The sequence below is a fragment of the Bidens hawaiensis genome, unplaced genomic scaffold, assembly GCF_021521415.1.
Source record: "Bidens hawaiensis isolate Kalapana, Puna unplaced genomic scaffold, B.hawaiensis_p1.1 tig00003653_1, whole genome shotgun sequence".
Taxonomy (NCBI): Eukaryota; Viridiplantae; Streptophyta; class Magnoliopsida; order Asterales; family Asteraceae; genus Bidens; species Bidens hawaiensis.
The window spans coordinates 843686-870818 of NW_027491209.1; the positions used below are offsets into that span (position 1 = coordinate 843686).

The 27133-nt window shown below is 35.3% G+C and overlaps 1 protein-coding gene and 2 pseudogenes across 2 annotated transcripts; 1 reads left to right on the forward strand and 2 right to left on the reverse strand.

Annotated features, from left to right (window-relative positions):
- Window positions 1–7215: 7215 nt before the first annotated feature.
- LOC143624068 (putative pectin methylesterase CGR3) lies at window positions 7216–9222 on the reverse strand. The gene is made up of 5 exons (XM_077094818.1): window positions 9036–9222; window positions 8912–8951; window positions 8421–8834; window positions 8267–8322; window positions 7216–7603 (listed from the first exon to the last, which is right to left on the reverse strand). The coding sequence occupies exons 1-5, from the start codon at window positions 9141–9143 to the stop codon at window positions 7451–7453; spliced, it is 771 nt and encodes a 256-aa protein (XP_076950933.1). The 5' UTR covers window positions 9144–9222; the 3' UTR covers window positions 7216–7450.
- Window positions 9223–15101: 5879 nt separating this feature from the next.
- Window positions 15102–18304, forward strand: LOC143624072 (DUF21 domain-containing protein At2g14520-like; annotated as a pseudogene). The gene is made up of 9 exons (XR_013152032.1): window positions 15102–15513; window positions 15599–15675; window positions 15947–16030; window positions 16131–16244; window positions 16332–16418; window positions 16521–16748; window positions 16834–16906; window positions 17516–17918; window positions 18002–18304. The product of XR_013152032.1 is annotated as a DUF21 domain-containing protein At2g14520-like (transcript).
- A 1699-nt stretch (window positions 18305–20003) lies between these two features.
- LOC143624002 (uncharacterized) lies at window positions 20004–20692 on the reverse strand (annotated as a pseudogene).
- Window positions 20693–27133: the final 6441 nt, after the last annotated feature.

Consider the following 27133-nt stretch of genomic DNA (forward strand, 5'->3'; position numbering starts at 1 on the left):
TGGCTACCATGCAACGCTGGAAGGTGGCTGGAGCATTGCATAGTCCAAATGGCATTCTTCGGTAGGCGAAGGTTCCGTATGGACATGTAAAAGTAGTTTTCTCCTTATCTTCAGGAGCAATGGGAATCTGAAAGTATCCGGAAAATTCATCAAGAAAACAGTAGAACATTTTTCCAGACAATCATTCGAGCATTTGGTCTATGAAATGAAGTGGAAAATGATCTTTTCTTGCGGCATCATTAAGCTTCCGGTAATCAATGCAAACTCGCCAGCATGTGATGGTTCTCATGGGTATTAGTTCGTCCTTCTCGTTCATTACGACTTCCATTCCTCCTTTCTTGGGTACTACCTGAACGGGACTTACCCAAGGTGAGTCTGAGATTGGGTAGATTAATCCGACATCAAGCAGTTTGATTACTTCCTTCTTCACATCTTGCATGTTAGGATTGAGACGTCTTTGATGTTTGACCACGGGTTTGTATTCTTCTTCCATGAGTATTTTGTGAGTACAAAAGGAGGGACTGATGCCCTTGATATCCATGATCTTCCATGCGATAGCCTTCTTATGGTTTTTGAGAACCTTAAGAAGTTCGTCTTTCTCTTCTTTGGAAAGGTGAGATAAAATAATTACTGGGAGTTGAGAGTCTTTTTCTAGAAAGGCGTATTCGAGATGGTTTGGTAGTTCTTTTAACTCTAAGGCTGGTGGTTCTTCAATTGATGGTTTTGATTTTTCATTGTTTTCAATGATTTCGCATATCGTTTGTGATTCTTCTTGGTAGTTATTGTTGAGATTTTCGTTTTCTAAAATGGGTTTGTTGAGTGTTTTGTCTAAGACTTGTGTTTCTATGGGGGTATTAATGGAGGAATCTCGCATATAGCAACTTACGATGGAGTCTATGATGTCAACACAATATAAGGTGTCATCGTGTTGTTGCGGATATTGCATAGATTTTCCTATGTCAAAAGTGATTGCCTCGTCATTGACCCTGAGAGTGAGTTTACCGGTGCAAACATCAATGATAGCCTTTGCGGTGGCTAAAAAGGGTCTACCTAAAATTAGAGGTACACTTTTGTCTTCCTCCATGTCTAGAATCACAAAATCTACTGGGAAAACAAATTTGTCAATTTTGACAAGCATGTTTTCAACAATGCCCCTAGGATATTTAACGGATCGGTCAGCTAACTGAATGCTCATGCGGGTGGGCTTTGGTTCTCCTATCCCTAGTTTTGCAAAAACCGCATAAGACATTAAATTAATACTAGCTCCTAAGTCAGCCAGGGCATTGCTAACAGATAAATTTCCTATGAGACAGGGGATAGTAAAGCTCCCTGGATCGGTCATCTTTGTTGGTAGCTTGCTTTGGAGGACAGCTGAACATTCTTCACTTAGGGTGACATGCGAGAGTTCCTCCAGCTTCCTTTTGTTTGTCAGCACTTCTTTGAGAAACTTGGCATATTTTGGCATCTGAGCAATAGCTTCGACAAAAGGGATGTTGATATGGAGTTGTTTGAAGAGTTCTAGAAACTTCCCATACTGGGCTTCCAATCGCTCCTGCTTCAGTCTTCCAGGGTATGGAATAGGTGGAACATAAGTTCGGACTGGCTCCTTAGGTTGGATTATGCATGTTGGGGTCAGCCTTTCCTGCGTTTCATAAGGAGACTTCTTCTCCATAACTGGTTCTGAGGTTGGTGAGAAAACAGTGGTCGTACCGCTTCGTAATGTAACGGTCTTAGCTGTTGCATTCGGGTTGGTGATTGTGTTGCTTGGAAGGGCGCCAGGTGGTCTTTCGGATAATTGTCGGGCAATTTGTCCGATTTGGGTTTCTAAGTTCTGAAGTGATGCTTGTTGACTTTTGAGATCGGCTTCATGTTTTAATAATACTCCGCGGATATCAACAGCTCTTGAGTCAGCTTTCTTTTCTGCTTCATTTGTTTTGGTTATTAATTGGATTAATATTTCTTCGGTCTTTGAGTAGCTCGGGTTTTGATGGTTACTCGAGCTTTGGTCTTGGTATTGAGTTTTAGGTTGGAAGGATTGATTCATCGGTCTCTTTTCGAATCCTGGTAGGGGTTGAGTGTTACCTCCGTCTTTCCAGCTGAAGTTTGGATGGTTTCTCCAACCTGGGTTGTAGTTATTGCTGAAAGCGTTGTTCTGTCGAGCGATGAAATCGACTTCTTCCATGGCCATAATGACTTGTTTACAGTCACTCGTCATATGATTTCCTCCATAAGTGTCACAGGTGAGTCTGTTTTTTGATAGCTCGGCTTGAAGTTGTTCGAATTTTTTAGAAAGAGCTTCAAGCTGTGCTGTGACAAGGGTGTTGGAATCAACGTGGTGTATTTCTTTATGGGTAGGTGTAGATCTTGGTGGGTTGTAAGCGAAACTCTTCTTTTCGGCCTTCTCCAGGACTTCAAATGCTTCGTTAGGTGATTTGGATCCCAGGTCTCCACCAGCGATCTGGTCGATGGCCTGTTTGTTTTGACTGGATTGTGCGTCAAAGAAAGTTTGTACTTGTAACCATACGCTCAGTCCATGATGTGGGCATCTTCTTAAAAGACTTTTGTATCTTTCCCATGCTGCGTGTAACGATTCATCATCATCGGTCCGGAATCCGGTAATGCTGGCTCGGTATTTGGCAGTTTTGTCGGGCGGAAAATATTTGAGGAGAAACTGTTCAATCATCTGGTCCCAAGTGGTAATGGAACCACAGGAAAGAGATTCTATCCATTTTAGGGCTTGGCCCCTTAGAGAGAAAGGAAAGAGTTTAAGCTTGATTTGATCTTCTGAACAGTTTTGGATTTTAAAGGTTCCGCAGATTCGTAAGAATCGAGATATGTGAGAAAGAGGGTATTCGTCAAGGAGACCATGAAATTGAACTGAATTTTCCACCATATGAATGGTGCTTGATTTGATTTCGAAATTTTCGGTGATTTCGGGTGGAGCCACTCCATTGCCGTAGCCTTCAAGAGTTGGCTTGGCATACTGGCTCATGTTCGGCTCATTGTTCTGGGCTGCCATCATTTTTTCGGTTTGATTTTCTCCTGATGTAGTGGCGTCTATTGATTCGTCTTTGATTGCTTCTGCGGTTTCTGTAGTCCGTTTACGAGTTCGTCGACGAAAGAGTCGTTCCGGTTCAGAAATTGGAGAAACAAGCTCAGGCTCAAAAGTAGATGACATACATGGGATTAAATCAAAATTAAACACTAAAGCAAAAGTTAGCTAAAGTTAGTCTAAAAGGTTAGTCTAGTATTAAACTACGAGTTATGCTACGTTATTTTTAACTAAACTAAACTAAGGTCTTAATTAAACTAGAGTAAAGTTAAGGTAAATAAAGGTAACAAGTAGGCTAGCCGTAAAATTATATTTTAGTATTTAGTAAAAATTAAAAATAAAGTGAAATAGAAGTTAAAAATTTGTACAACTATAAACAATGATTAAATTAAAACTTGGATCGTTCTTAGAAACGTACCGTGTCCCCGGCAACGGCGCCAAAAACTTGATGCGTGCTGTGTAGCTTGTATAAAATATGATAGATTGGATATTTAGCTTTTGCATAAGATCGTGTTTTAAATTTATAAAAGTGATTTCTACAAAGACTAAACACACACAAAATAGGCAAGTGTACCTATCGTATATGTAGAATAGTATTGGTAAGAACCAAGTATCGATCCGAGGACACAAAGGTTTCTAATAATAAATCGTTTTTTTACTTCAATCGGAGGTTTTAATCATTTTGAGGTTAATTTTTGAACTTTTTATAAAATATAAATAATTATATATATATAATATATAGGTGACCAAGATAAGAATTCTAAACGAGTTGTTCAATTATACGAAGGTTACCATCTAGATCAAGAATCCACTCCATTTTAGCATTGATAATTAATATGTAGACATGTGATAAACTTATCGTAGCAATATATGATAGATAACTCCTTAACCCAAAGTGAGCATCTTTGGCACTAAGGAGATGATATGCGCATTTTAAAGTCCACCCTTTCCTAATGTCATACCATCTCAATGATGTCAATTTAAGTCGGCAAGTAGTTTCGTTAAGTAGAAAGATTAGGATTGACTTCAATTTCTCGAATACCAATTCTAACAACTTCGGGTGATTGTAGTTCATCACACAACCTCCCCTTGGTTGATTTAAGTAGGTTATGATTACACATTCCATTAACATATGGTTTCTTTAGCTAATTTGATATCATTTTCAGATTACCAAGGTTTAGAAAAATACACCATAACTTATATCTCATAATTTCTAAGTACAATATAAGGATCCATGTTTCGATAATATATCAAAGTATTTCTATCTTTCAAGAACATGAATCGATCATGAACGGTTGCCAAAGAGATTGACAACCACCAACTTTGAATTAGTGATTTAAGATGGTGAAACATTTCTCATCAAAAGATAATTGTAATATAACCATGTACTTAACTAGACCACATCACATGTCTTGATTACTTATCAAGTAAAACAAAGCTTCTTCATAGATTTTAGATGGTAAAAGGAGTTTAGCTCATAATGAGCATTATGATGAACATTAAGATGATTGATAATAACAAATACATGATTAAACTTGGAACAATCTAACCAAATATAGATGAATCCTTCTTCTTAATGATGGGGATGATGGTTGATGATGATGATTAGTGGTGATGACCTCCAAACCTTCAAACTCTTCACTAGATCTTCAAGGTGAGTGTTAGTGTGTGTTTTTATAAGAGAGAATCGGATAGAAATCTTTTCAAGGCACACTTGATGAATGCAACATGAGCCACTATTTATAGGCAATCTGGATGGTGAGGCACGGCCCCGTGCTTGATGAGCATGGCCCCGTGTATTTTTATGATATGTGCCAGATTTGTTTTGTCTTTTGTGTGAGCTGGCAACGGCCCCGTGGTTAGCAGACACGGTCCCGTGCTTTTTAGTGACATGTGCTCAATTCTTCTTTGTCTTTTCTGAATTCCCGTCCACGGCCCCGTGCATGCTGAGCACAACCCCGTGCTTTTGTTCTCAGATTTTGTCTTTTCTTGTTCCATAAGCATGGGGGCGTGTTTCTTGAGACATGGGGGCGTGTTTCTTTGTTTTCTTGTGTTTTCTTCTGTTTTTCTTCGTCTTTTTGCTTGTTTCTTCGTTTGAGGTTTGGTTTCACCTGAAATTACGTTTTATTATGATAAGTAGCCTTTTATGCTATGTTATTAGATAGAAATTGCAGTTTTTAGAGATTATTTGATGCTAAAAAGATGTATATTTCTATGTACATCAGCTCCCTTCATGATTTTCAACACTGGTTGCACAAATGCCATTATTTACATATACATGGGCCGATAAACGCCTGTCCGGCACCACCTAACGCGTGTATCCCAATCTTGGTAAGCGTTTAACCCAGCGTCCTGCACCATTGTCGGTTAAGCATGCTTAATGCTGGTAATGTGAATTCGGGTTCCGGTTAGACGTGTTTAATCTTCAGTTACACGTGTACTGGCTTTGCACGAGTTACTTGTCTAATTTTGGGTTACGTGTGCACTGTCATCAGGTGACGCATATACTGACACCGATTATGCGTTCATTGTCGGGTTGCTAGTCCCGCCGCATCGCGCGGGTACTTAGCCAGTGAAATTAAAAAAAGTGTAACTTTTTGATAACATGAGTTTTAATAAATATAATGATGGAAATCGATCCGTATGGGAAAACCATATAATAAAACCTGTTGAGAAAACAACGGTTTAAATTTAATCTATCTTAATAATTTTTAATAATAACTAATTAACTTAATGTGGGACTTGCAATATTACTAGTTCATCAATGATGCTATATGTCACATGCATGTCCCTAAATACTTGATTGATATCTTTAGTCATTAAACAAGTGTGATTATAATGAATCTACATCAAAGAATGAAAATGATGCAAATACATGTCCAACCCATTGAAGATAATTTTATAAAATGAAGAAAGGTAGTTTTATAAATTTCTGAAAACTTTATAAACTTAGTTAAACAAAATATTTTAAATATATATTATTTGAAAATCAACTAATTTCTAAAATAATAATTCCACATAGGGGATGTCTTTCACCTAAATTTACCTTGAAGACTTAAGTTTTGATGAAATTGTTAAGTCAAATGGAAGAATATAGTGTATTGTGATTTGGGTTTGACAAACCATAAAGCGGTTAACCCATTTTAGTGAAGTACATGAATATATGTTTCAATTTTAAATGCAAATGAAAGGTACATTAGTTGGAAGGTTACACTATCTTGACATAGTGTAGTTCATGATCTTGATATAGTGACCTGGTGACCTAGTCTGTTGAAGAAGATGAAGAGTGAAACATGCAATTGGTGTTCTCTACCAGTTAGAAAGACATTAGAAAGACATTAGAAAGACATCTTGTGAAGAAAACTCTCGATCAAAGCCTCGAAGGATCAGGGAGATGACTAGAGTCAATTATTTAAAATTCACTTAAACCTCTATAAATCAATTGTGTCGTCTTCTATCTATTGACGGATCTAGAAGAAAAATTATTAACCACTAATTGACACCGTTTTACTAATCCTTTTCATTAGTAAACAATCGTTAAAAGTGGCATATTACTATACCAAGTCACACATTCACATGACTATGTAGAAGAGATCACAATATTGATCATGTTAAACTTATATTATCATTAATGTCTCAATCTAATACTTCTTTACTAATGAAAAGATATTTATATACGTAACTTAGGAGACAAATGTGAAATGCCTTTGCTTTCTCGATGCCCTTCAACAAACACCAACTTGATTGCCCCATTTGCTTCCTTTCTTTTAGCACCCATGTAGGCCCCTTACATGTTACATTCACACTCATTGGTCCGGATTACATAAACCCATTAATTAAACAACAACTTACATCATATCCTCTTTAAAGTTGGGCCCAACCCATCATATTGATTAGACATTTTAGCATATGATGACGTCTCATTCACGACAATATTCTTGTGGCAAACATCCAAATTTTGACATCCTGGCATCTATGTTATTATGTAAATATTCCAACATCATACCACTTGGCTTGTAACATAAAAAGCCATTCATGGTGACCCCAACCCAACCCCAACAAACATATTCACAATTTATTTTCAAGTTGAAAGTTGTAAATTTGACATGAAAATAAAAGTGTCACAAGTTAAATATTTATATAAATAAGAGCAAGTGCTATTAAACTTGTTATTTGTCTTTAAACGAATAATTATACAACTATTGAATCGGTTCGCAAAATCTTAATGAATTGGTATAAATAACAGCATAAGGGTGGTGATGCAAGTATGCAATCAACATTTTCCACCAAACTGAAACAAGAACAATACAACTATATTCATATATGAGCTAGGCTTCTTTTTGTTGCTAAAATCCCAGCTAAAATGATTATGAAATATGAATAGTTAATATCTCACCACTAATGGTATGAATTCAAGTGGAAAATTTGGCATTTTGGTTTGTATGAGCTCTTGGCAGCAGCCTGCTCAAACTTCTTGGCGGCTTTTTCGTTCTCTTCAAGGCTTGTTTGCACGAAAAACCGGGCCCACCAAGAAGCGCTCCGCATTTTAGCCTTTACAAAATTGTCATTTGAATTGTTAGTTTTCAAATCATAGAAAATTTATTACATACAAGGCGTTTTAATCTCAGTGGGTTGAAATACGCTTAAATTCAGTATATACTACTGTAACAATATCGTTTTACTAATCATAATTAATGCACATTTGTTTTTATTAAAATTATTTTTAAAATTGAAAAAACTTGTTGGTAGTCCAGAGGTGAACATAAAAACAAGGTTGGAACCAAAACCGATTTGAGAGAACCCGGTTTGGACAGGACTCAAACTGCAGGGTTATAATTGGTTTGAGAACCCCTATGTCAGAACTGGTTAAACCCGAACCAATCAGTTATAACCCACTTTCAAAACCAAACCAGTACCGACCAGACCCTTTTCCCCTTATAAACCGATTTCAATCTTAACCGTTTTGGCCAAAAACCAATATTGACCTCGATTGACTGAACCCAAACTGGCTTGTGCCAAAAACCATCTTGACAACTTTTGACCGAACCCAAATCAGTTTGGGCCAAGAACCAAATTTGTACACGTCTAGGCTGGTCAACCCAACCTAATCGGGCCAGGCTCGTCCTGGCGGACCCGGCCCGTCAGTTTCAACCAATTCAAAAGTGACCAATTTCAACCCCAATCACAAAACTCAAGTATGTAAGTTTAGCTTACCGGGCGTCCAAATCTTGATGCTTGTGTGGGTTTAGCTTTTGAATTACTAGGTTTACCTAAAACAACACCAAGATAAAATACTAACATGATTAAAAATTTAAAACCATAAATTCGACCTTTATTTACCTATCATTATTTATCAAAAAAAAATTACCTGTGAATATAACAAGATTTTGAGCAGAAACCCTTGCCAAATCCGGAAGCGTTTTATTAAGATACTTAGGCGACAAATAATCAACCGAATCCGAAACAATAATCAACGAAAACGACTTAGCCCGATACGGTAACGGGAACTTAATATCAGCAACCCGAACAAGCCCCTTCCTCACAAGACTCCTACACGCCACATCACTTTCCTCAACATCATACGGTTCCACACCCCACGCTTCAGTGTCCTTCTCCTCTCTTAACCGAGACACTATCGCACACGTATCGGGCCCCACGTGCAACACCCTATGCATACTGTCACCGTACGTCTTCTTTAATATCGGTATTGATGCTTGAACATCGTGCGCGCAACTAAAGTCACTTTGGATCTTGCTAAATGTTTTATGGTCCGCAGAACCACCTGCTGCATTTCAAGATTATTAATTTAATTAATTATAAAATATTTAATATATGTGCATCAAACATTTTAATACAAACCTGAGCCTTTGAAAACATAACCAATGACAACAATTGTTCCCTGGATTATGGGAAAATAATGGAATTAGACTTAACTAATTAATATACACATATGAGGGAAAATATAATAAGTAAGTGAGCTTACTAGTAATCCAAGTAGAATGGATAATAAAGGAGGAGTTTGTGATTTGGAATGAAAGAGGCCACCTCCGGTACCTGGAAATCGGCGTGTGGGACCCGGTCTTCTTGACATGATTATTATTATTATTATTATTAAGCTGCCAAAAGAAACGAACAAAAACGTTAAAGGTTTGATTTTTAGTATTCAAGATTTAGAATTGGATTGGGTTTTGGCTGTATAAGATTGGCAAAAGGGTTCCCAGTGATTTATGTTTGCACAAGCAATCGAGTATTAAGTAGCAATTAGTGCATGGAAAGACAGAAAAGAATGGAAGATGAAGCAGAAAGTGAAATATAGATAGATTAGAAGATGAAGAGTAAATGAAGAAACCTGAATGAAAGAAAGGTGAATCTTGGATCTGTGTTATTGTGAGTGGGAAATTGATGGATGGAATTCAATTCAATTCAATTGGGGAATTCTAATTCTAAATCTAATGGGTTAGGCGGGTCAGGGTCGTGGGTCACGTTAACTATGATGTGGATCCTTTTCTTTTCTTTCCTCGTGTCGGCGACGATGCTACTTATTTATTTATTTATTTTATTTTTCTGTCAGGATATTGTATTATCTAACGAGTTATCTTTTTTTTATTCAAATTTGAAGGATCTTGACACCGGTTGCACAATGAGCCGATGATACAAGAAGAAAAACAAAGAACACTAAAACCGAGTCGCATAGGGATTCTCTGTCGAAAGGTTTAACTAGCAGGTGTGTATCGTGCACCAATATTCGTTGGTCTTGTGCAGGGCCAGCTTCGAGAAGGCGAAAATTTTTTTGGGTCAAAGGCAAAAACTTTTTTGGGCCTTAAGTAAAAGGAACATTTTGTTGAGTTTAAACAATTTAATTTTAAATGAGCTTACTTGATTATGATTTGAGTTGCGTAAAAAATTTTAGTATACAAAATAAGCTTAAAAATGGCTCAAATGAGACCATAACCCACAACCTTTTGGTTAGATGTCATACGCCTTTACCACTAAACCAAACTAATGGTTATGTAATTGTGCTGAAACATTGATTACACATATTTTTTTTTTTTATAAAAATACATATAATTTTTTTTGAAAAACAATATTCGGGCCTAGTGGGATATCGGGCTTTTGGTCGTCGACTACCCCACAATGCCTTAAGGCTGGCCCTGGTGTTGTGTGCCCAAAAGTTTAAGTCTGTTAGCTTGATAGTATATGATACATCATTTAACCTGACAGGATGATGTATCGGAACCTACCAAGAGTGGTGTCCTCTTGAAACCCACCTTGATCTAGGGGTTTTGCTCTATGGAGCCTTAGGGGTTCTTTGGTATCTAAGTTATAATGCAGGTTTACACCTCGTGACTTGTATTAATAGGTATATTGATTTCTCAGTTAGTGTACAAAATAAATTCAATTACTTAAAATAACTTGACGATACTAAAATCAGTAATCACCAGTACCCCTATCAAAATGGTAAGAGGTCGAAACATGTGGTGCAAAGTGTCGGGGTATGGTACTAAGAACCCTAATTTATTGTGTTTTGGGCTTATTTTATTATATGGGCTAATACATTTGTTTTTGGGCTGAGGGGTTTTGTGGAGGTAACCCTAACTGGGCTAGGCCCATTAGGGTACCATGATGGTGGCCATGAGGCTCCCTATATAAGGAGGTCTCCACCTCCTTATCAAGGGTGGGTCATTCTCAGTAAGAGCCACCACCATATTTTTGTGTCTGTGAACAAGAGATCTTCAAGATCATCTTAGCGGTCACCTCCACACCCCCAAAATGCTATTGCAGGTCACAGCAGCCGGAGGAGAAGACCCAGATGTGGTTCGTTCATCTCGAAATCCGTGGAAACATCGTCATGGATCAGGTCAGATTCATTTCATGTCTCGACACAAAGGTTAGGTGATATTAGTTAATATGATAGATTATGTGTCAGTAATAGAAAAAACCTAAAAAGGTATATTATGTGCCGGTAATAGAAAAAACCTAAGAAGGTATATTGATTTTATTCATGAAATCATCATGCTTATATGTTCACTTTAAAAACATAATTCACCTTTAAATAAGTGAACTCGTAAAATTTGACGGCTATCTTAATTCATCCTATATGGTTATTTGTTAACGTATTTTAGTTGCAAGTTGGAACCGAACATAAAACTACCATAGGCGACATAAATCTATGCGTACATGTGTTAGCTACCCGTAGAGTGGGTAAATCTCCAAGAAGAAAGGTTAAAAACACAGAGGAATTTTGGAACGATTTTCTCATATATCTTCAAAAAGGAAATTACAATGCAATTTAAAAGAAAAATTCCTAAATGCACTTTATTGTTTGCTAGAAAACTAGAAACGTGGGATACTTCTACCACTAACTAAATGCATGCAAACATGGGAAACATGTAAAATAACTACTAAAAATGTGCAGCACTCCTTCTTCATTAATCCAGCAAACGGGCTGGAGTTTTGGTGTCACGTTTGGGCCGGCCTGCATTGGATTGGACAACGGATTGAGCTAGGCTAGTATGTTGGGTCGTAACAACATGTTAGAAGTTTTGGTCCCAAGAAGATTTATAATGACAAAGACGTAGGAATACGCCCCATACAACAAATGTCCTTGACTCTTAAAACTTTTTAATTTAATATCTTTTTTATAAGTAATTCCCTTGTTCAACTCTTAAATATTTTTCTTTTTGATTTATATTCATTTTTCTTGTCACGAACAAGAAAAAGAAAAGGCTAATATTAACATATAACATGAAAACAACGATTGTACATTTGTACTACGTAAATACATACATAATGGAAGCACAACAAACATGTCTTATTTTCAAATTGAAATAATGAAATGTCAAAATCTTATATGAAAGATTGGCAAAAACAGTGTCACGCCTATAGTGTGCCTATATACCATCATAGGTGGTTAATATCTTGAACATGTGAAAGAATTAAATGTATGCACTACAATGTCACAAAGTTATTTTGAATTAGTATTTTACTAATAAGACTCTTTATCCTAATAAAAAAATAACCAATTAAAATCGAAATGCATCAATAATCTTCTTGTTTTTTATTTGATGATCAAGTTTGTAATATCTACAACTCAGTGGTCATAAAGCACATTGTTATAATTACATAACAGTCTTAAATGTAGACTCATGCTAAAAGATAGACCATCTACTAGTTTCTCGATCAATATAACTCTTTGTAGAAATTTAATACCAAATACGATGAACTGATTCATCAATCACACAACTTAACCTATATAATATTTTTAGCAAGCTTATGAACATATCACAAATGCGTATGATAGGACAACCAACACATCTAACACTAGAATGTCCTATTTTTGTATTCAAATCATGTATATCTATATCAAACACTAATGTGTCCTTTAGTCACTTTTAAATTATTTTTTTTGTAACCTAACACAACGAACACATAGATGTCTTAATGTTTTTAATTCAAATCAGATATATCAAACACTAATATGTCTTTAGTAAATTTAAAACCTTTTGTGATTAGAAATACACACAATTAAACATAATTGTAATTTAGGAGTCAAATCCGTGATTTATAACGAGTGAATTGTTACGAAACATTAATATCAAAAGTATCATATAGAAAATCAATTTTCTCTCATATAATAATTGATAGATTCAAAACGCCCCTAAGCTGTGTAACCATTTATATTACAACATGTACATTACAACACGTTTATATAGGTTGTAGATGACCAGCTAGCCGTCCCCCATATAACTACAGCTAGCCCCGTGAACTTACAAACTTCATAGAAGTACCATTGACAATTCACCACCTTTAGGAGTGCCACAATTTTATGTAATTTTTCACTTGACTTGTTTTGGTTTGACTCTTTCTAACATGGCTTAGTTTTTTATTTTAATGACAAAATCCGCCACTGAATGCGCTTATTATTACAATATCACTTGCCTTTGTACACACAAAACAACGCGTAACATACTAACATTGTAACAAGTTCAAACAATGCGCGGATCCAATTCTTTTGTGAGTGGGGAAAGGCGAAAGGCCGAAAGGTACCACCTTAAAAAGTGAAGTTTTATTTTTCTAGGCTCTATATATTCAAATAGGCCCACATGGATAAGCTTGTAATATCATCAACCTAATTTATCATATAGCAGCCACATTTGATTCCATGATGTAGCCCATGTTAAGTAGTTCCCTACTCCCCTTCATGTTATTTCCTTTTATTATAATTTTGATGTTTAAGTTAAAGCAATTAAAGTATAGGAAACTGGTTGATTTACGTTTGGGTTATTATTTATTTATTTTTACTTTTTTTCCCTTACTTCAAATGCTTTGAACTTTAGGTTATGTCAAATTGATTGCTAATTTCATTACAAATAATTCTTTCAGCTATTAGATATTTGTAATTTAACCTTATAATTGAATTGCAATTGTTTTCATTATAAACCCAACCATTTTTACCCAGTCATCCTTCACTTAATTCTTGCTCCGATTCATTTTTATCTTAAACGAAAATTCTTGAATTTCCAACTACAAATACATTGTCGTAAGAATGCAACTTAGGTTTTAGATAGTACACGAAAGAGTCTAGGATAGAGAAACACACTAGGTACATCACATCCTTAACACGTTCTCTTTCATAAGCCTTTTTACTCTTTCCATTCAATCGCTACAATCACTAACCTTTGAAATGGTCACATTTCTCATCTCTTCTATCCTAAACCATTTTTTTAATAAGATAACTAAAATAAATAAAAACTAATACAAAAATATAACTATGATTTGAAAAACATAAAACTTGTAAAAAAATAACCTTTTTTTTCCTTTCATTTGAATGAGAAACATCAAACAAAAACAGGCTCTACAGAATCATTATTTTGAGGCTGAAGTTTTTAATACGGTTTTGGATATGCAAATTCAAAAACATGGAAATAGATTGGTATGTTTGATATGGGGTAATGGAATGAATGAAAGAATGGAATGGACAATGGAATGGACAATGGAATGAAATGAACAAAGAAATGAAATGAATCATTACTATTCCATTGTCTTGTTTGGTTACCGGAATGAAATAAATCATCACTTTATTATTTTTTTTATTAAATGGTAAATTATTAAATCATAATATTTTTTTGTCAATTAATAAAACAGTAATAAGATAATGCGATATAGTAATAAAAATATAATAAAAATTATAATTTAATAATATTTATACTATAATAAAATAATAATGATGATACTAAAATAACAATAATAACAATAGGAGTAATAATAATAATAATAATAATAATAATAATAAATAATTATATTTATTATTATTATTATTTATCATTTTCCATTTCATTCTTAGAAGGAATGAAAGAAAAACCACCTTTTACTATAGAATGAAAAATGTTATATATGGAAAGAACTGCATTCCTTAGAAAAAAATCATTCCATTGATGAATAGCAACCAAACATGTTTTATTTCATTCATTTGGAATGATCCATTTCATTCCATCTATCATTACTTCATACCAAACACTAGTGAAATCTTAACTAGTTTGTTAGAAAATATGTTTTGTTTAAATATGCGAGATTCGTTTTTCAAGTTTGACATATCTAAGATAGTGACATTTTTGAAATGCATCTGAATGACTTTAGTAACGAAGAAAGAGGGTGTATTTTAGTAACGACCTTTTGAGTAAGGATGGAAACTGGAAAACACACCACTTTTCCTTTGGTTAGTCGAATATTGAAGCTAGCGTTGGTTTTACCGAATGCAATCGCAACCGTTGAAATATATTTTTGTTTCGTTTACACTATATGAAATTCGGTAAAAAAATATTTTTTGAACGTTACCCCTGAGATTTATGTCTAGATCCGTTACTGCTTAACACTTTTAGCATTTATCTTTTTTATTTGAACCATTTTCCCTCAAATTTAAATATTTCAAAATAATACTTTTATCACTTAAACCTTTGGATGTTTGAATTGATAGTATTTCAACACACATGCACAAAAAGAAATAAACAAATAGCAGAATAGTGAGCCTGCTTTGTTCCATACAACTCAAGTCTATAATATCAAGGCATCAAAAATCGGCCAACAAAGTTTTTATCATTCCAATTGTTTTGCATCTGTCTGTAGTATGTACTAAAGACAGAAATAAACCAAGTGACAAAACCTAAAATATGTTTTTTATGAAAAACAGTTATTTTCATTGGAATATCCTCAAAAAATCCTATCTCTTTGTTTCCAACCTATTATAACATAAACATGAAAGATCAAGGTTTTAGATTTTGAAAGTGGAATGGAGGAATTACCATGTTGCAGTCTAAACTTCTTCTTTCATGTTGCGGTGGTTGCGATGATAGTATTGTTTGCTGGAATGATGTCGGGCCTCACACTTGGGCTCTTGTCTATGAGTCTTGTTGAACTTGAAGTGCTTGCTGCATCAGGAAAGCCCGTTGACCGTCTTTGTGCATGTATGCTTAGTTTTGTTGCACATCACAACTGAAACCTTATAGATTTCTTGTATTAATCAGAAAAAAAAAACTTGTGTGCATGCAGCAAAGATTTTATCAGTTGTGAAGAGGCATCATTTAATTCTTTGCACACTCTTGATCAGCAATGCTACTTCCATGGAGGTATATTAATTAGGATTAAAGATTAATTAGGCAAATGGTCCTTGTAATTTGAACTTAGCTAAAAGGGTAAGATTGTCATTTTTTAAAAACTTGACATAACCTTTAACAGATGTTAGTGTTAGACTTCAAACATGGTACAAACTGAAAAACCAAATATACTACACTTGTTACTTTTCAAAGCTAGAGCTCAATTCTGATATTTTTGCCAAACCACTTATATACCTTTAAGCGCGCTTACAATGTCAAACATGTGTTATATTCATTGTTCTAGGCACTTCCTATATTCTTGAACAAATTGGTCCCGGAATTGGGTGCTATCATCATTTCAGTGACGTTAATACTTTTCTTCGGTGAGGTAATTAGAATACTAAGTTTCCAACATAAATTTATTAAACATATGAACTTTGAAAGAAAAAATAGAAGTCAACTGAACCTGAGCCTGTAACTTTGACCAGATAATACCACAGTCAATTTGCACACGCTATGGTCTTGCCATCGGTGCAGCCGTGACTCCACTTGTTCGTGTTCTTGTCTGGATTTGGTTTCCCGTAGCTTACCCGATAAGCAAGGTGAGTTTTAACTTTTATTTTTATATTTTTAGAAACATAACCTTAAACTGTGTTTGATACTTTGATTCTTGAACTAACTATCATCAGGTGCTAGATTTCATATTGGGTAAAGGACATGTTAGTCTTTTTCGCAGAGCTGAGTTGAAAACATTGGTTGACTTTCATGGAAATAACGTACATTATTAACCAACCTTGTTAACAAATTAATTTAGTTCTTTCAAAAGATATATATAATTCTAATAATAATATTAATAAAACTATGCATACATGTTGAAGGCTGGTAAAGGTGGAAGTTTGTCACTTCATGAAACAACAATTATAGGAGGGGCACTTGAACTTACCTCAAAAACTGCACACGACGCCATGACACCTTTATCTGAAACGTTTTCTGTCGATATTAACGCGAAACTTGATAGAAATTTGATGAATTTAATTATAGAAAAGGGTTATAGCAGAGTACCGGTATACTATGATCAACCTGGAAACATAATTGGAGCTCTTTTGGTAAATATTTACATAAAATGGTAATTATTGCAATAGTCTAGATAACAATCTTGAACGCTCTTAATCGTTGTGAACAACACAACAGGTGAAAAATCTAGTGAACATCAATCCAGCAGATTGTGTACCTATAAAAATATCACACTTCGACTTATTCCCAGGTATGAATTAACATTAACCTTATCAATAATTTATGAAAAAATCGTCAAAAAAAAGATCATTGTTAGTGAACGGATCAAAATTATCATTTTTGGTGAACCGATCAAAGTTACCATTTAAAGTGAACCGGTCAAAGTTACCATTTTTTAGTAAACGGGTCAAAATTATTAGTTTCGGTGAATGGGTCAGCATTACCATTTTTAATGAACGGGTCAAAATTACCATATTTACTACAGATGTCAAAGTTATCATTTTCAGTAAACAGGTCAAAAAGGCCATTTTTAATGAACGGGTCAAAGTTACAATTTTCGGTGAACAGGTCAAAACTATTATTTTAAGTGAAAAAGTCAAAATAATCATTTTTAGTGCATAGGTCAAAAATACCGTTTTTAGTAAACGGGTCAAAACTACAAGTTTTATTATATATCAAAATTAAATGTATAAATTTTTACCATTTTATTAAAGGGGTCAAAACTATCATTTTTTTGTAAACGGGTTGAAACAGCCATTTTCCGTACCGATTCAAAATTACCATTTTCAGCCAATAGATCAAACTTATCATTTCAATGAACAGTTTAAAATTACCATTTTTATGACGGTATCATATACAGGGTTTCAGATACAATGCCGTTATACGACATACTAAACGAGTTCCAAAAAGGTCTTAGCCACATAGCTGTGGTGATTCAACATCCAACTCAAAGCCAAAGGAAAAGTCAAAGCCAAAGTCAAACAGTGCTTCAGTCAACAAGCAGGCGGACAAGTGAAGTTAGAGTAGACATCTTGAACGAAAGCAATAGGAATGCAGGTTTAAGAAGCAGAACATTCAACAGGTTTAAGGTTTCGGGAAGTGGGAACGTGTCACGTGCAGAATCCTCTAAAAGCAGAAGGTGGTCGGATAAATTCTTGCCCGGGGTTGTTAATATAACAGACAAACCATTTTCGTCTTTCAGACAAGAAGGGGAAGTCATAGGAATCATAACAATGGAAGATGTTATGGAAGAGCTTATAAATGTAACATTAATTTATTTTTTTTGTTGATTATTTTTCAAAATTTGTTTTGATGTAACTTGTTTTTGTGTTGTGGTATTATGCAGGATGAGATATTTGATGAAACGGATCATCATAAGGAGTAACCGGATGAATGAAGAGCGAGAAGCGGGACGATTGTCTTTATCTTTTTGCTACACTAACATGCTACATGCAGAGAACTTGAAATTGTAGTGATTTTTTTTTGTTTGTAATCAATTTATATGTTGACCTTTCCAAACACATCCCTTTAATCATATCTCTATATGTTGAAACATTAGGGAGGTAACCACTAATCACCATATCATCAACAAGTTTAAATATTAATCCATTCCATTGTTACATGAACATACAATGATCATGATAGCATATTAATTCCATGCTACTATTCTTATGGTTATTAGGCTTACAATTTATAATAATATTAATTGTATAGTTTCTCCTCATTACTAGAAATTGTAACACATCCAGTAGGATATTTATATGTCTGATCTATAATTACGAACATTAATCATCAAACTTACTCGAATGTGTTCCTATTTTCCCTTTTCTTATTTCCATTGGTCCCTTAAATTTATACTTGTATTCAGTCCCTTGTACAAGCCATTTATTTAAAAATAAAGGAAGTGGGATTTTTTCACCCATCTCATCTCATCTTTAAGCTATCCTTTTTTTTTCTTCATGTTAGCTCATCAACTTTTTCTATATGTTCACACTCAATCACTAAGCTACATCATCCCTAGCCTTGATAGTCTAGGAAGTGGTACTTCTATATATAGTGCTATTTAAAACGTCAAACCTAAGCATACTTCTAAACTATTATAATTTTTTTATTATGATGAGATTTGAACCCTCACTCTTGAAAAGGCAAAGCGTGACAAAGCAGCATAAGGAAATTGGACCAAACTGAATCCTCTGCAAGGGATGAGCAGATGACGATACCAAGTCGAGTATTGCCGTTACCAATTCGGTACCTACTTTTTGAGGTTTCGGGATTGGTACAATACCAGTATTCTACTGAAGTTTTGTCTTCGACACCGTACCGAGTATTTTCAGTTATGGTACCCATTTTTAGTAACGACACCGCGCTCAACTCTACCCGGCCTCTACTAGTCTACAAAATACAAATAGGACCGGTTGAACTTGCCAGCAATAATCGTCTGTTTCTAATATCACAATTTATAGAAAGGTAAAAAATATATATCATATAAGTATTTAGTATGACATTATAGTTTAGAGGGAACTAAATCACTAACGCCTTGTTCTTGAGTTTTTTAATCAAGGAAAGAAAAGGAAAGGAGAGGGAAACCTCTTATCAAACCCAACGGATACCCTTAAAGCCTCTTATTACCAACACTACAAGAAAAGCTGGCTTTAGGGCGACAAGCCACCGATCCGCGTTGCACATGGCTAGAATAAACCCTAGCCGTTGATATGGATATTGATCGACGGCTAGGGTTTTATCGTACACACAGCTTTAGGGGCGACGACTTATTTTGTAGGCCTTAGGATTAAGTTTTTATGTGCTGCACATGGCTAGAATAAACCCTAGTATTAAGTTTAAAGGTGTTTACTTACAACATATACATCTTATTTTGTAGGCCCAAATTGCTAGTTTATTTCAAGATCCAAATTTCTGCATCACCTAGAGGAAATCGCCAAAAAGAATCAAGCAAAGACAACGAGGATGACATGGATGAAGGCGACGAATGATAGTATGGATCTTAATTAACTAGCTACTCTATCGGTTTAAATGTTGTTTAGTACTAGTACGTTGACATGTATGTACTTTTATAAGTTGATGTTTATATATATGAATCGTTGTGACAAATGTCTGTATAAAATTATAGTAAAAATCTTGAAAAAATATGGAAATAACCGGAAATACGATTTTTTTTTAATAAATTTCAAAGGCTTTTAGGGGCGAGGGATCGTCACTAATACTTCACAGGAGTGTCGCCGGAGTTTAATCGGAAACGTTTTACTGACGACACCAATAGAGGCGAACCATACCTTTAGGGGCGACACCTTTAAGGACACCTAGTATTTTTTGGGACGACAAAAGGCGTATTAGTGACGAGGTATTAGGGGCGCCTCTTTAGGGCGATAAATCATGCTTTTAGGGACGACGGGCATCACCCCTAAAACACTATTTTCTTGTAGTGCAACATACGAACTCACACTAAACTGCACCAAGTTTCCACTCCGATTCCCCAAACTCGACGTTATCAACCCCGACAACTTATTACCCGAAACATCAAAAACGACAACCGCACCAACTCACCCAACTGCCCCGGAATCATCCCGTGAGCTCATTATCATGTATATCAATAACATTAAGGTAACTACACAATGCCAGCTCCTGCGGGATGTTTCCGGAGAGACGGTTAGATGAGAGGGCAAGTACAGCTAGGTTGACAAGGTATTGAAGTCCAGTAAGCTGGTTGTTGGATAAGTCTAGAGATTGTAAATTAGTGCAGTTGGAAATATAGGGTGATATGGTTCCTTGGAGGTTTAAGGGTTTGGAGGGAAAGTTTGTACACGCGGCCGTTGTTGCATGTGACACCAACGAGGTTGAAGTTGAAGTTGGAACATGGGTTTGGGAATGTTTGTTTGGTCCAGTTTCGGAGGTTATTGTTGGGATCTTTGAAGGATTGGAATAAATGTATTAAGCATGATTCGTCTTTGGGGTTTGGTGATGATGGTGGGAGAAAGGTGCATATTAGCATGAAGGTGAGGGTTAATCGTGATGTACGCATGTCTGGGTGATAAGAGCGTATGTTAGGAAGGAGAGGTGGTGATGGTTAAGATTAATAATAAGAACAAGAAGAGTGAAAGGGTGATGGGGAATTTGGGTCATACTCATGGGGCACTCTCCTCAATTGTGGTTTGATAATAGGCCCATTAAATTTATTAAAATTTTAGGAAGTTTTGTTCAGCCTTTTTCAGTAAGAGATTAAGAGAATATTACTATTTTTAGCTTTCATAAACTTATTAATTAAATTTTGTAATTAGTGTTTCGAAGTAGGTTTTATGCGCTACTAGAAAACCGATACGTTTGTGACGTTAGACATTTGCTATTTATTTAGCTTCAATGGGATAAGGCTTCTAGAATGTTTAATATTAGGTCATAAATAGGCTTATGTATCTTTGTATGTGTGTGTTTTTCCATGGTGTACCCACAAACCGTTTGAGGATACTAAGATGAACCTACATGGTTTGGGTGGGTCGGTTCTTTATTAATATATCAAATCTTTTAACCGATAATGAGATCGTTCATATATCTTATCTTTATATTATTTATGTTCGGTCAAAGATTTACCGCACTCGTCTCAAAATTTTTATCAATTGCAAAATTCGTTCGTGGTCGGTTTTGGGACCTACAAGATTGAAATATGTTCTAGTTTGTAGTTGGGTTTTCTTTGCAATCTATATATTATCTTGTCAATTAACATGAAAAATTAGTAATATATTCTGACAAATTGACCCTATATAACAATTTTATATACTCTCAGGTAATCAATACACTTGAAAAAAGTATTATATGTTCCTCACTATTATTAACACTATTTGTTTTTGAAAGGCATTATTAACACTATTTTTAACATGCACTTTTAATAACTTTAACTCAACGCTATTTGTATTCTTTGTTATAATAACTTAATTTCTAATGTTACAAAAAGGTTTAATTATGTGCTATTATGATAAGCAAAATTTTATTTGAGGTTAAATTAAAATGAAAATGATTTAAATACAAAAAAAAAAGGAGTTCACCAAATTATCTTCTTTTCTCGTATGTTATTTTCTTCTCTCTTCAGCTTAGTTTTCTCTAAGACATCTACCATCTCTTCTCTTCTATCTATTGAATAAAAAACAAAAAAAAGAAAATTTTAAATGGCCTCAAACCATAGGTTCATCTTCGTACCCTCAAACGGGTGCATTCTTCACAAATGTGTACATATATGGTTGCGCAATGAAGGATCATGGGGTACTCATTAGGTCATCGTTGAATGCCAATATTTGTGTTTGTAGGGTTCTAAGATTTCCTTATGTACGTCTTGCTACCCATACTCGAAAACCGTCCACTACAATATTATTCAGCAACCTTCACCACAAACACATGCGACACCATATACACACATCAAATAAATGTTGCAAATTTTATTTAAAATAATAGAAGGCTTTAATTCTGTGACAAGTTTTAGAGAAACACACAAGCAAAGAAAAATGTGACAATCATTGAATTACTTGCCAACTAGACTACCTCTTTGTTAAATATGATACTTTTAAGTTTAATCGTGTTTTTAGTTCAATTCTTCAAAATTTATTTCATTTGCCATGTATAAAAGAAGTTACGGGAAGAGATAACACCATACATATATCTGTCCCTTGCTCTTCATATGATGGTCTGTCTTTGCTATAAATCTTCTCTTTGATCCGGTAGAGATCACGACTAAAAGTTCTCACTAAGAATGTAGTGACCGCCTCTTTAAAGCTCACTAGTTTTGGTGGAGATTGCTTGAATGACTCTCTAATAAAGTAGAGATCATCTTCAGACTTCTTACTAATCGGTAGTATCACCACATCTTGTTAGATTAATTTCTATTCCGGGTCACAAGTCGGTGAACCGGGCCTAAGAGGTTTTAACAAGTCAGTTAAATTCTAAGGGGTATTATTAAACATTCTTTCATTTGTTTGGTGGCCAAGTTTGTAACAACTTAGATTCTTCATTTTTATATTATGTACTCATTACCCGACCCGTTTATATGTTTAGGAAATTTTTATTCATAAAATATCGCGTCTATCGAGTATTTATTATTTTATTTTTATTTGTTATTATATTTATTTAATATAAAATAACTTTGAAACATATACAATTTTAACCCTAAACAATACTTTAACCCCTTTGTGTTCCCATCTTTATACTATAGGGACTAAGTTGCAAAATCTGTTATATTATTATGTATAAACCCTTTTACCCTTTTTCCCAAACCCATAACCCATGATTCAACCCGTACCCGTATACCCATATTGTTGCTTGACCCTTAATTCTCGTGTTTAATCAACAATTGATTTAGCAAGATCATTATAATACCTTTTACGAACATCACCGACACCTTTAATTTGGTAAACTAGATCTTCGTGATATGTATTAACATATTATTTCGAACCACCTTCGGCGATTTATAGATATGTCATTTAGGGATCATGATATTTATATTAAACACTGCACAACCTCACAGACATTGTGAACATGACCCCCCATATCTAATTATATTTTCTTAGCAATCAGATTGGTGTTCTTGAACTGGTTTTGGTCGTCCGTAATATCGGCTTGTGTAACAACAATTAAACATCGTTAAACGTAACTAGTTATATGATTATGTTCGTCAACTTGTCTGCTAACTTAACCCCATGATCAATCGGCCAAACATTCAACGATTTGGCTTATTGATTTTGTTAGGGTTTATGTATGATTTGGGATTTTTAACTATTATGTTTATATTTTAATGATTATCGTGTTTATATTAAGTAACACGCCAACTCAGTTGGCTAGTGTGTGGTTGCGTTAAGGCTTGGACCGCTGGGGACGCGAGTTCAACCCCCCCCCCCCATCCCAGCCCTATTTTTTGGAAGCAATTTTATTTTAGTTAGTTTATTATATTTAATCACTAAATAATATTATAAATATTATATAAACTAATAATTAATTTATGTTTTATTAAAACCGACATATTAACTAGTTTTTCTGAACCTTGGTTAAAAACCATATATATATGTGTGTGTGTGTGTGTGTGTGTGTGTGTATATAATAGATTATTAAAAATTGATAAAGGTTTTAATATTAAAGATTTAAAAGGGATTTTAAATTTAAAATATATAATTAAAATATGTCTTGTTATAATAATTATAAGTAAAATATTTTATAAACACATGTATTCTTATAAACAAATATTTATCTTAATTATTATAACTTTAATATATTTAAATTAAAGAATTTTTAACAAATAAAATGATATATAAATACATTAATATATTTTTAGTTTAAGATAAATATTTAAAACAAATCTCTTTACTTAATTTATCAAAAATTATAAATAATTATTTATTTGAGTATATTATTTATAATTAAGCTTATATAATTAAAAATATACTATTTATTATTATCTTGATATATAAAAGTAAAGATACAAATAATAAATAAATAATAAATTTAAGTAATACTTGACTTTCGCAAGAACGCACTCGATCATCAAATTCTAGAATCTCTATCTAGTTTTAGATTCGTTGTTCAACTCATATTTATTTCCGCAATTATTGTAACTTAGGATTTCTTGTCGTAATTCCCTAAGTGCGTGATCTATCCTTTTTTTATCAAAACACTCCCGCTTTGCTTATTTGATAAGGTGAGTAATTCACTCCCCTTCTTTTACTTGTTTTCCAAACTTTTGGGCACATATGCGTATCGTATTAAATTTATCTATTATTTAGTATTCACAATTGCAAACTGTTTAATCCTTGTGTGCGTATCAATTATTTTCCTAACTTGCTATATGTTTATTTGCTTAATTGTCCACATTCGGAGAGGTCCATCATAATCACAGACTGTCACACCCGGCCCTGAGCGGCGGAAACAGCCGGGCGCGCGCGAGTGGGGATTGATAATTAAGCACGGGCCATTGCAAACATTCAAAGTAAGATTTTCATTGCGCATGAAATGTTTAATACAAATACATTACATTGTTTAAAAAAAATTACATAAAAACATCCAAGTATAAAAACTGTTGAAGATTTCCACGCCGTATCCCCTTGCGCGGCGGGAACAACCACGCGCATCGAAGGGATAGAACTAAAATCTTCCAAAAAGCTAGTTTTAGATGTTCAGCGTGAGGTGCTCTAAGTGTGACTCCATGCGCTACCTAGTTATCTCCTGAAAGACACGTAAAAACATTGAATCAGTATAAACTGAGTGAGTTCACAAGTTTTAGTAACTTGATAAATCGTATTGCATCATAATCTTGATAAAAATCATTCTGAAACATAATTCTGATAGCATCATTAAAACACATGCTTGGTAAAACATAGTTCTATCAACACATTCTGATAAAATCGTCCCGCGGGTTACGCGCGAACATTTCTGGGAACTGTGCTCGTCTGTGTAAGTGGCGCTGCCACTACGAGCGAAACAAGTAATACCGTCCCGCGGGTTACGCGCGGACACATCTGAAAAACCGTGCTCGTCTGTGTAAGTGGCGCTGCCACTACGAGCGAATAATACCGTCCCGCGGGTTACGCGCAGACGTTGTGCCGGAAAACAAGGCGCTCGTCCATGCAAAGAGGCGCGACCCCTACGAGCGGGCTCAAACCCATAGTACTGCCCCATGACCATACTAGGCACTCGTCCATGCAAAGAGGTGCGACCCCTACGAGTGGGTGGATCAAACCAGCAGTCCCTACCCTTAGAGTTCCAATGGTAAAGTGATCACTTACTCGAGTTCTAGCGCACATACATCGAAAACCTTAGATAACCGTTCGCATTGCTCATTATGAAATATAATTTAAACACATAATCGCTTGCATAGCTTGTAAGTATACCATGATAAAACATTATTTAAGTACGTGTCCCTCGCCCCGAAAACAGTTTAAAAACAGTGAAAACAGCGAGAATAGGGGCTGTGAGACTCACATGTGGTTCTTGTTAAGGGATTAATCGAGATTCGGGTTTTCTTGGTGTTGGCCTCGGAATTGAAGGTCTAGAATGCGATTAAATAACAAGAAGTATATATATTAAGATCAAGAATTAGGAGAATATAAGGGTTGGAAAGCAGATCTCAAGGTTATATTCTTGGCTTACCTGGTAACAGGATCGGAAACGAAAACAACGGATGCTTGGGAGATGATTAGTGCAAGTTGCAGTTCTTAAGAGAGAAGTTTGAAGTGTGTTTTGGGTGATAGTTTAGGTTACATATTTATAGGCAAACTCAAGGGAACACAATCCCTTGCTTTAGGGGATTGTAATCTTTTCATATCTAGGTGTAATGATGATAAGGTATGAAAATTATTATTATTTATTTAAAAGTGGAGTAGTGGATAAAAGATTTTGATTTGATTTGGTCAGGACATGCAGGTCTGGGGTTGGTGAGAATAGGGTGGCTGACAGTTGACTTTTCATGTTACAGTGTGCTTTTTCAGGTACTTTTGTCCGTGTACAGTAAAAAGTGGAAAATCTCTGAAACACGCTACTGTTTCCTTTTGGGCGGGAGTAATCTCCTTACGTCTGGAGAATAGACTAAGTGTTCTGTGCGTATCACTTTGTGCGCATAGCTTTCTGCGTGAAGGACATTTCTTTGCTGCGGGTAGGTGCGTAACCTTCTCGCAGTTAGGACATTGAGTTTCATTTGTAGATTCTCCAGGTGGTCTTGGTATTTCAACATAGTGATCAGTTATGTTGAAGTCAATTCCATCTTGGAGCTTCAGACAAACTAGCTCTCAATGTTCCCGCCATGCGGGGAGGTTAGTTCCCTTCCGCACGCGCATAAACGATTTAGGATGCACCCGCCCTAGCATCATGCGGGATGGTCAACCCATTAGACAACATAACTTTAAGGTACATGAAAACATAAAGCCAAAGCGCTCGCGCAGGGCGCACATAATATGCCCGCGCTGATTAACATGGCGCGCTCGCGCAGGGCGCACATAACAAATGCACGCGCTGATTCTAATATGGCGCGCTCGCGCAGGGCGCATATAACAATTACCTAATATTTAGGTTGATTACTTGGTTTAAGGGATTGGGAATTTACCGGGTGTCACATTCTCTCCCTGTTAAGCAAATTTCGTCCCGAAATTTAGGAGATGTTGCTGGCAGAAGCCATGCTCTGAAAGAGGTGTGGGTATTTCTTGCGTATTTGATCTTCTCTTTCCCAAGTGAATTCAGGCCCACGCCTTGATTTCCATTGAACCTTTACTAACTTGATTTTGCTTCTGCGCAACTTTTGTTCTTTCCAACCGGTTACTGCTATAGGTTCTTCTACGAAGTGCAGCTGTTTGTCGATGTGAATCTCTTCCAACGGCAAAATCAACGTTTCGTCAGATAAGCACTTTTTGAGGTTGGACACATGAAACGTATCATGAACTCCACTGAGTTCGGCGGGTAAACGGAGTTTATAAGCAACCGGACCGATCCTTTCCAGGATCTC

Bases quoted from the DNA above. Each gene is read 5' to 3' on its own strand.
- LOC143624068 (XM_077094818.1), bottom strand. From the start codon at position 9,143: ATGTCAAGAAGACCGGGTCCCACACGCCGATTTCCAGGTACCGGAGGT. The intron at 8,835-8,911 runs GTTTGTATTAAA...GAAATGCAGCAG, and splicing joins TTATGTTTTCAAAGGCTCAG to GTGGTTCTGCGGACCATAAA. The intron at 8,323-8,420 runs GTAATTTTTTTT...GTGTTGTTTTAG, and splicing joins AAATCTTGTTATATTCACAG to GTAAACCTAGTAATTCAAAA.